Source organism: Pinus tabuliformis, chromosome 5_2, assembly GCF_031772625.1.
Source record: "Pinus tabuliformis cultivar Carrire ecotype Pingquan chromosome 5_2, CPIR1, whole genome shotgun sequence".
NCBI classification, from domain to species: Eukaryota; Viridiplantae; Streptophyta; class Pinopsida; order Pinales; family Pinaceae; genus Pinus; species Pinus tabuliformis.
In genome coordinates this window covers 751,529,452-751,540,863 of record NC_142306.1, presented here as the reverse complement: position 1 = coordinate 751,540,863, position 11,412 = coordinate 751,529,452, and the positions used below count along the sequence as shown (strand labels likewise).

General features: G+C 34.6%; 1 protein-coding gene across 1 annotated transcript; it reads left to right on the top strand.

Annotated features, from left to right (window-relative positions):
- Positions 1-10,350: 10,350 nt before the first annotated feature.
- On the top strand, positions 10,351-10,932 carry LOC149161422 (RING-H2 finger protein ATL5-like). The gene has a single exon (XM_089434874.1). The coding sequence runs from the start codon at positions 10,351-10,353 to the stop codon at positions 10,930-10,932; it is 582 nt and encodes a 193-aa protein (XP_089291000.1).
- Positions 10,933-11,412: the final 480 nt, after the last annotated feature.

The window sequence follows — 11,412 nt, the reverse complement described above, 5'->3', positions numbered from 1 at the left end:
AATGTTTTAGCTTTTCGAGCCTTAATTCTTTAACAAATTGTGTTAAGAAAAATAAATTCTTTTGAAGTATTGCATAAAACTTGGTAATAAAAGTAAATGTTTGTGCAACAAAGGGTGTTACAAATTCCCCCCCTTATGAGGAACATCATCTCTGGTGTTCTTTTAAGAAAATAATGTCAGATAGGCTTTCTGCATGGTCTCCTCTTCTTCCCAAGTAGCCTCTTCTAGGTTGAAGTTCTTCCATTGCACTTTAACTTGGGTGATGGCTCGCTTCCACAAGGTGTCTTCTCTCTGATCCAGAATACGAAGAGGTTCTACCAAAACTCTACCTCTAGTTCGACCTACACACTTTACAATTTGTTGTCAGAAATGTACCAAAACAACAATTTAATGTCACCTATTCAATTTTTTTATTACTTGTATATTTTCCCAGTTAATTATATGATGAGGGTTGTATACATATTTTTTTAGAAAAGAGACATGCAAGACATTGTGGACTTGGATGTGGCCGGGGAGTGTTAATTTGTATGCCACTAGTCCAATTCGCTCCAGTATTTGGAATGTTCCATAGTACCGGGTTGCCATCTTGGTGCAACCCTTCCACTATAAAGTGATTTTCTGGGGTTTAACTTTAAAATACACATGATCCCCCAACTGAAATAGTTTATGAGTCCTTTTTTTATCTACATGAATCTTTTTCCTATCCTGAGCAGCTTTTAAGTTCTAGCAGACCTTTTTCACTGTGGCCTCCATTTCAGGTAACATATCAGGACCCAATGCTAACTTATTAACTGGGTTATTCCAATCTGTGGCTACTTGAAACTTTCTTCCATACAACACCTCAAAAGGGCTCATGCCCAATGATTCGTGATGGCCATTATTATAGGCAAACTCTACTAGATGGAGGTAGTCCTCCAACTTGTGCAGTTGTTGCATTACGAACATCCACAACATGTCTTCCAGGACATGATTCACTCGTTCTGTCTGGCCATCCCTCTATAGATGGTAGAAAGTACTGAATTGAATCTGAGTACCTAACCTAGCAAAGAGGGTTTTCTAAAATGTGGATGTAAATTTTACATCTCTGTCGGAGATTACTACCTTGGGTATTCTGTGTAATCGAAAAATTTCCCTCATGAATATATCTGTGATTTCTACAGTCTTGTAGGTGGATTTCATAGGTATGAAATGGGTGGTTTTGCTTAGCTTATCCACTACCACCATAATTGAGTCATGCTGCTTCTTAGTGCGAGGTAGTCTTGTGATGAAATCTAGAGTGATCGTCTCCCATTTCCACTCAGGAATGGGTAGCGATTGTAATAGACCAGGACAATGTTGATGCGCTGCCTTCACCAACCGACACTCTAAACACTTTGATAAGTATTCTGCAACATCTTTCCTTAAACCTGGCTAGAAATAATTTCTCCTGATGGCTAACAAAAATTTCTGGTATCCTAGTGAGTGCCGTAAGGCTTCCTATAAAACTCATCCAATAAAAATTGTTTGATAGAATTTTTATTGGGAACATAAATCCCATTTCTAAATGTTAACAATTGGTCAGTGTTTAAAATATAATTAGACTTTTTCCCCCTCTTTCGATCCTTTGATGCTTGCTGCTGAAGGAATGTGTATTCTGGGTCTTTGAGGATGGTTCCCTAATGATTTTAGGAAGGTTAGATTGTATTTGACTAAATTTTATTTCGTAGACACAATGCATTTTCCCGCTCAATGCGTTTGCCACTTGATTCTCTTTTCCTTTAATGTGCTTCATTTCAAAGTTAAATTCACTCAAGAATGTGGTCCACTTGGCCCACCGAGCATTTAAACTAGAATGGTTAAAGAATTTTGTTAAGCTGTTATGATTAGTTAATAACAAAAATTTCTTTCCTAGGAGGTAGTGCCACTAGATTTTAAGTGCGTGCACTACTGCGGTTAACTCTAGATCATATGCAGAGTATAGTTGCTCATAGTCCTTTAGTTTACGAGATTCATAGGCTATGTCTTTCCTTTCTTGTGTTAATACCCCACCAACACCTTCCTTACTTGCATCTGTGCATACCACAATTGATTTTTCCGGATCTGCTACCTTGAGCACCGATGCAGTGGTAAGCAATTGCTTTAAATGTTCAAAACTTCACTGACAATCCACTGTCCAGTGAAAGGAACACCCCTCTTTCTGTATCGAGTTCATAGGAAAAGCTATTTTTGAAAAGCTTTTAATGAATCAACGGTAACAACCTCCAAGACCCAAACGGGATCTAATGTCCACAATATTTTTCGAAGTTGTCCATTCTATTATAGTTTTGATCTTTTTTTATCTACCATGATTCCCTTAGCTGATATAACATGGCCTAAATACTGAATCTGTTCTTTGTAAAAATTGCACTTGCTATACTTAACGTACAACTGATTGTCTCACAAAATCTGCAAGACTATTCTCAAGTGCTTCTCATGCTCCTCCTATTTTTTTGAATAAATTAATATTCATTAATAAAAGTCAATACAAATTCATCTAGAAAAGGATGAAAAATGTTGTGCATCAGGAACACGAAAGTGGTTGGAACATTGGTAAGGCCAAAAGGCAATACCACGAATGTAATGACCATAATGAGTTCGGAATGTGGTTTTGCAAATGTCTTCATCTTTTATTTTAATCTAGTAGTAACCAGACCTTAGATCAATCTTTGAGAATATGCTAGCTCCTTACACTTGATCAAATAAATCGTCAATACGGGGTAAAGGGTACTTATTTTTTAGGGTCAATTTATTTAGCTGACGATAGTCAATGCATAGCCTTAAGGCCCCGACCTTCTTTCGAACAAACAACACAGGGGCTCCCTAAGGAGATACACTAGGGCGAATATACCCTTTACCTAAAAGTTCCTGAAGCTACATTTTGAGTTATGTTAACTTCAGAATTCTCATGCAGTGGGGAGCTTTCGAAATAGGAGATGCTCCAGGTATTAGTTCACTGGTAAAATCAATATCACGTATAGGTGGCAATCCAGGAATGGATTCAGGAAACACATCCACAAAATCCTGAATTACAGGAATATTCTTGGTTGAAGCCATCTTATTTCTGTCATTAGAGTATCCTACTTGGACAGCATAATTCTGGAAGCCCTTTCTAATGCATCTTCTTAGCTGGTTAACAATAATAGGAGGTAATTTAATGGTTTTCTTGATTCCTTGAATTTCCTTTCTTTGCCCTGACTCTGTGAGGTAGCTTACATATTTCTCTTTATAATCCACCAGGTACCAACACCCTTCCAACCAGTCCATCCTTATTAGTACATCATATGAACCTAAGGGGACTATATTTAGATCAACATGGATGGGCTGTCTTGAAACTGTTATAGGGAAGTTTTTTGTTTTCGCGGATATATTTCTCTTAGTTCTGGTGGCTAGCTGAACTAGCCCAGATTTCTTAAATTTGCAACTTGGAAAATGACATTTCTCTACCACTTTGGGACAAATGTAACTTAGGCTAGCACCCAAATCAAATAAAACAGAAACAGGTTGATCATCAATCATACCTTCACACTCGATCATGGTGGGCTAGTATTCTGCTTGATGATTGTCCAAAGTGACATTAATTTTGGGCATACTTCTTGTTATATCTCCAACTATGGAGGATTCCTGCATATTTGAGTTCTGCTTCATTCGAGATTTGTGCAGGCAGTTCTTGTAATAATGAGATTCCCCACATCCCCAGCATTGTTGATGTTGTTTTGGTGGTTGATCAGTCGCATGTTTATTATTTCCCTCTATTTGTCTATTTTTGGTGTATGTTGGGACCTTGGGCGAGTTTGTGGTAAATTTCCCAAAAGTTCTTTGCTAATTGCTCCTCCCATTTATGCCTTTCTATTGTCTGTTTGGGGGTGAATTCCTCATTATCCTTCCTGAAGCTCCTTTTGTCACTTCACTTTTCTGTTTCATTTGTTGATAGCAAATACAAGGTTTTCGAACTGCATCATCCATTATCCTAGGGTAGTCAAATTCTAAATTTTCCTTCACAAAATTGGGTAGACTGTTAATAAACTGCTAAATTTTGGCTTTTTCCTCCTCTATGTACGAGACATATCATAACGGGGAGGTGAATCTCTTCACATATTCATCCATGGTCAAGGTCCCCAACCTTGGCTCATGGAACGCCTTTTCTCTTTCATCATAGTAACATTCATTCAAATATTTTTCCTTAAAATCTTTCTGGAATTCTTGCCACCTCACTTGTTCTTCATCAATTTTTCTCACAGTTTTAATTTCTTCCAACCAGAGGGTGGCATTTCCCCTTAATTGGTAAAATGTGAATCATGTTGTAAGTTTGTTAGTATATTCATAAATATGAAAATATTTACCCGTGTCAATCAGCCATGCTTCAGCTGCCTCTTCAGATTCTCCTTCGAAAAGTGATAGTTTTAACTTTTTGAACTCACCTTGTAATTCCATCTTCTATCTTTTGGTCTTTCTTTGGTCGAAAACATTATCTGAATGCCCCTCTTCATCCTCCTTATGTCCCTCTATTGATTCTACATTTTCCTCACCATGGTGGGTTGTTGGGTCCTCTCTCTATCCTTCGTACTGGGGTCTAGTCCTCGTCGATTTTGTCGATCAAACAGGCTTTTGAGAATATTTTCCTTCTCCTGCCTCAGTCATTCGTTATCTGTCCTCAAACTCATCATTTTTGTACATATTTGTTGCACAGTTTCAAGTAGGGCAGCGTTGGCTTTCCGAGATTCTTCTCCCAGTTGTATCCATATATATAGATTGGCCTCAACATAAGGCACTCCTGACTAGTTTGATAATCTGGGTCTCCTCTGTATTTCTGTTCTTTGGTGCTAACTTCTACCTTTGTGTTCACATTCCCCAAACTCAGTTGTTTATTGAATAGATATAAGTATTTTGCAACTTAATTAAAGTTGTATTTATCTATCCCAAAAGTCTTAGTGTGTGAACCTGAGCTCCGATACCATTTGTAACACTCATCGATATACTATATAAAGTTTTTTTTTTAAATGAACTGTTACTTACGTGTTATCCAATATTATCCTAATCTATTTGCATTTATTTAACCGTAACGTCCCATGCATATAATTAAAAAGATTTAGATTTCTTGGAAAGGGGTATTAAAGTGCTAATCTATAGTTGTCCGAGGAATCTTCAGGAACCAATGCCTCTGCCCCACCAGGCACTTGCTCGAAAACCGTCGCAATTACACCACCTAGATAGTACACTGTAAGTGTGGTGCTGCCACCTGAGGTTCCACTTTAATGTTGATAGCTTGACCCGCTGCCAAAAGGCCAAGGCATTAATGGTGACTATTTTTCCACCGTAAGATATATGGTGGATCGATATGACGGCTCCAACACTTCCTGCTAACCCTAAGCTTCTCCTCCATTTGTCTAAATCACTTATTTCGCATTTGGGTGCGACATTTACTATGCATTGTGGCTTTGCAACTCTATTCAAGGTTGGTAGAGAATACTATGGTGGTTGTAGGAATATTTTTAGGGTTGATAGGGGCACCACGACGACACCAGACCTCCACGTTTCGTCATCCTCTAGAGAGCACTCAGGTAAGGTTGTAAATGTTTTCTTCCATACTTTGTACTCAGTTTAATTTCCTCTCTTAGAACAAATACCACAGAGGGTTACTTATGTTGTAGGTGTGCACTTTGAGTGCTACCTCGTTCCACTAGTCGAACTGCAAAGCACGAGGAAGGTCTTTCCTTCGAGGTTTGGGCTTCAGGTTTGCACTAATAATTCCTCTGTTTCGTTTTTGTTTTTCCTATATAGATGGTTAACTATCGCATGGTGACTACAACCCTTCATCTCTCCCTCACCAGAAGCGGCTCTTTCTCAGGTAAGAAGGAAACTTGAAATGTTTTTGGTCTTATATCTGGTTTAAAAATTGTTCATGAATTCCAAGGGTTAATCCTCTGGTTTTCCCTTGTAGGTAAACCATTTGTCTAGCATCTTTCTCGAAGTGTAGCTATGTAAGGTACCCTAACAGAGTACTCATCTTTTGTGTCTTCAGGTTGGTCTGCCATGAAACCCTCCGATGACATTGAAAAAGGGAAATTTACTTCATTTGTTTTGTCTATTGTTGAAAGTAGTTAAGGGTTTTGATAATTTAGTGGATGAGAGGGTTTGGTGGCTTTAAGTCCAGCTCGGCCATACTATCATTACATAAATAGTTTTTAGCTTTTGTTAAAAGGGTTGACTCGATGCACAACTTGGCTATTTTCTTTTCTGGTTGTTTATGGGTGCTCAACCCAGCTGCGCAATATCCTCACTATGTATTTGTATTTATGACTCGAATGGTTTATAAATTGTAATATTGTACTTGGGATATTGTTTCTCTCTTTATTTCAAGTTTATTTTTTCAATGGTTTCATTCAAACTCCGTTGATACGAGGCTCGTTGGCTTTCCATCCATCCTTCTAGATTGGACATAGATCCGAAATCTGAAATGGACCTTAACTGCTCTGTCGTGATTATATATGTATTCTGTATTTTGATTGATGATTAAATGCAAGAAAAGTCCAATAGCTTTGAACTGATTGACATCCTTCATATCTTGAATGGATTCCAATGTTGTTTAGTTGTAGTAATAAAGTTCCATCAGCTTTATGCATTGCATTAATATGATTTATGGTTCTATTCTCATATAGTTGTTATTTCTTATTATTCTTACACTTATTTCTATTGTTATAATCTTAGATTTTCTAGGAGAAGGAATTATCATATAGGAATTTTGAGATTGTTTTCCATGTCATTGCTTGAGACAGTATTGTGCCATTTATCCTATGTTCCTTGAATAAATAGATCAATCTTAGAATGAAATTAACAGTATAGATATTTTTTAGTCACTTGTTTAATAGATTGTATGATTACGTTACCTCAACTAAGAGAACATAATCCTAAAAGATAGAATCTAGTTACTACTTTTCCATTCTTAATACAACATAATATACTTAAATATTTAGCTATAACAATGATTTTCTATTCTTAGTTGAAAATAATGCATTTCTAGGAATTAAATAATAAGACCAGAGTTGGTCACTTATATGTTTATGATAATTTTAGAGTTGTATAAATACTTCTTTTTTTGGAAGATCTCACCACCCAGCCATGGAGCTGGAAATTACGTCCAATGTCCCCCTCTAAGCACTTCCTACTCCTGACAGTTACTAGGGGTACACAATCTGGTATCTTGCGCTTCAGGACTATTGTCCAACCTCAAGTCGCATATCAGTTCGACTGTTAGCCATAGTTTTGTTTCCGACAGGTTACTTATGCCCAACTCAAAGAAAGATTTGAGCAGCCTGTCCTGCCTTCAGTGTGTCCCCCTTTCCCCATTTTTTTCCCTCTTTTGTGGAGGAAAGATGGCAACTGTTTCTAACTGTCCAAGGAGTTATGTCACTGTTTTCATTCAGCTTTCTTAACAAACGGTGTTAAGCAAAATAAAAGTTTTTTTAATACTTCATAAAACTTGGTAAGAAAAATAAATGTTTGTGCAATAGAGGGTGTTACACAATATTTCATTACATGCATGAAAATAGAACTATTGTGTTAGTTATTTTAAAGAGAAACATGGATCTGTGTGCATAAAAGAATAAGTATTATGTTAGACCGTAGAAAGTAAAATAAGTAATTAATTGCAATAAATGCATTAGATTTCCTTTGTAAACAACATATATCCGCAAACAAGAAATAATGACTAACACATAAGTTTTATTTTAGAGAAATGCATGTCTTCTACATGCAATAGATTTTGTAAATAGCTCTATCTTGGGAAATATGATTTTTGGAAAGGGACGTGCATTTGTATTCACAATAATGATGTCTATCATCTTAGATTTCCCTTAGAAGTAGGCATGTAATTTAATTTATTATAATAATATTTATTATATTGGAAAGATTACTTAGTTACATGCACAAAGAAAAAGCTAAAGGGCTAGCTCTCTCTAAATAAGTTTTTATCTAATTACATGCATGAAAAACAAAGATAAGTTGCTATTATCCTTTAAATGAAATGAATGGCTACAGTGGTTTTCTTTGGATATGAATGTGTGTTGGTACGAGAATGGTCATAGTAATGTGGTAATTATATTGACATTATTGATACTTATTTGCTTACACTTACTGCATGACTAGTGTTGTTAAAGGAAGAACGTCGCAATATTTTGCTTACATTTCATGAATGTGTATGAATAGATGGTAGAGCATGATCTAGTATAGATTTATGAATTGGTTGATTAATACTTTATGTAATCATCATATCAACATATGTTTACGGCAACAATGGTAGGAAAGGTTATGCTTAAGATAGTGGCAAGTAAATAATTAATGGTCTATGCAGATGATAACGAGCTACAGGATGGTCCACTGAAGGGATAATGAGACACAAAGATATGAAGATTGGATATTTGTGGGTAAATGATGTTATGATGATTGTAATAGCTTATAACAAGTTATGTTGTTTTTAAGATGATATTATTTGTAATATTTTATAACAATGGTCAAGGGATGAACTCCCTTATAACCACTGAGTGATGGGTGAACACCCTCACGAGCGTTTAATATAAAATTAAACGTTTACTGAAATTAAATATTTGCTAGTTTTCATCGTACAAGGTTCCAGCATATATCGGTGTTCAATGATTTGATTGTTTATTATGTCATTTTGATGATGTTGATTCCTTGCATAATCAGATGTTGATAATGTAAACTATGTGATTAAACGAATAATTAAATGGATGCAGGGTTATATTATACACTTTATGTTATACACTACAAGCATGATTTTTAATGGTTATGCAACTTATTATTGCTCTATTGAAAGTTACTCTATGTAATGATGAGGATTCTATCTAATGGTTAATGAGGAATCTAGATGAGTAATTTAGATCGTGATTTTGAATTGTTATGCAACTTATTATTGCTCTATTGAAAATTACTCTATGTAATGATGAGGATTGTGTGGACAATGTGTTAAAAAAAAATGATTTTTTTTCAAATAATCATATATTAAAAAAAAATAAGTATAAAAAATAATTATTTTCAACTAATATATTTTCTAATAAAAAATTGATTTGATTTATTTATTTTATTAAAATTTCAATAAAAAGATTAATTAAAAAGATGATTTTTGTATTTTCAAAATAAACCTATATTTTTAAAACAGTGAATTCAACATTTTAAGAAATGAGAGTAAATAAGTGTAAAAGTGTAATTATTTTTAATTAATACACTTTTAAATAAAAAATTTATTTTGATTTATTGTTTTTATTAAAATTTTAAATAATCTTGCCCAATTGTTCAACTATTTTATAATCTTGTTTTTATCTTGATATTATAATATAATTCTTCGTCATATTAGGAATGAATTTTAAATGTATAAACAAATTTAAAACTAGTGAAAAGCTTATAACCCTATCCATTTAATAACTAAAATTTATCATGCGAACAACTTTTTTTTTTTTCCAAAATTAAATAAAACTTATATAAAATGTCAAAAAGCATTAACATTTCTATTACATTCACACAAAATTGAATTAATAAAAGTTAAAAAAAATATAATCAAATAATATTTTCTACTCAGTTTTAAGAATTATTTACAAATTTGTTCATTTATTAACTTACTATATTCTAAATAAAACAAAATTAATAAATAAATAAACTTAAGTATTCATTATTACAATAAAGTCACTAGGTAAAAACAAATTAAATATATATCAACTTTTAAAAAAACCTAAAATATTTTGTTAAATATTTTTGCCTTTATTTCATTAAAAGAAATTATGTATTTAAATAAAATCATCAAAAGTGTAGTTATTTAGTCTAATTAACTTTTTTTAATAAATATAATTATTTTAAAAAAATTCAATGATCACCCTTATATTAACAAAAGTTTTAAAAACAAACTTTCTTTGAGAAAATTTAATACAAAACAATAAACTCATTTTACAATATTTCAAATTTTCATGACTTTAAAAACAAATTTCCATTGAGAAAATTTAATACAAAACAATAAAATCATTTTACGGAATTTCAATTTTTCAACTTTTTATAATGAAAATTTCAATTCATAAAAAACCATAAAAATCATTTTACAAACTTTTTAAATAATTATTAATTTAATGAAATATCAGAAGAAATAACAGCACGATCCAGCTGTTCATCGAAACCATAAAACCATATGCCTTTTAAAGGAAGTGCTGCTATTGATTCATCCAGGCATAGGACACGCTGCTTATTTGAAAAAACTCAGCGGCAGTGTCCCTTTTTGGGAGGGCAGCCCATCTAAGTTGCTCGAGGGCAGAGAGCAGTTCCTTTTGGAAGGCAATGAGCTCGGGCTGTGGTTTTAATCACACGCCTGGCAATAATGGGCAGATCGAATTAGACAAAATCATGATTTATGTCAAAATATTTCTTGTTCTGCTTGTACTCGTAATTTCGTTATGCGTTAATGGCAGATGGATTTGGACTTGGGTAAACTCTGCTACATTTGCCCGAGCGAGATCCGAAGAACGGGAGAGGCTGCACAATGTGGGATTGGATTCTGCGGTATTAGAGACGCTGCCCAAGTTTGTGTATCGATCACACAATTTCACGGATCCGTTAGAGTGTTCAATATGTCTGTGCGAGTTGCAGGAGAATGAGAATGGCCGGACTCTGCCCAATTGCAAACATAGATTTCATGTGGACTGTATCGACATGTGGTTTTTCTCGCATTCCACTTGTCCCCTTTGCAGAACCTGCGCTCAGCCCCAACAACCAGTTTTGGGATCCGCTAGAATAGGGCAGGATTCGGCTACAATCCCCGCACCAATGGCTTCAGGAATCCATCCCAATCTGAATTCGGCGGAAGGACAGAACGCAAACTCTGAAGAAGAATATGATCCGGAGAACCCACCAAATATATAGGTTCGAGATTGCTATGTAGAATCGATCGTCCGGCATAGAGCCAGTGGATTGTAGGAACCATATTAGTCATACTATATGATCTCAATTGTGATGTATCGTTCTATCCTTCTTTTTTAATGGTACACCTGAGTAAATTTTGCCTCAAAAGCAACACAAATGGGTTCTGGTTGAATTTTGCATTTGATCCATCCCTTGTTTTCGGTTCCAATCTTGACGTTTTTATTGGATACAAATCGAAGTTATTTAATTATATTGCATCGAAAGATTCTGATTTACGATTAATGCTTTGTTAATGCTCTAAGATTTTGAAGAAGTGTAGCGCTTTTTTTTCTAAGACAATCTAACATTGAATAAGACTTTTTGACATACTGAAGTAACACATGCCAAGGTTAACCGGTCAATCGTACTACCTCTGGTTAACCTTTGACACAATTGCAATGGAAGAAGGTACAAAACAATTTCAAGGTTTAACCTAGCATA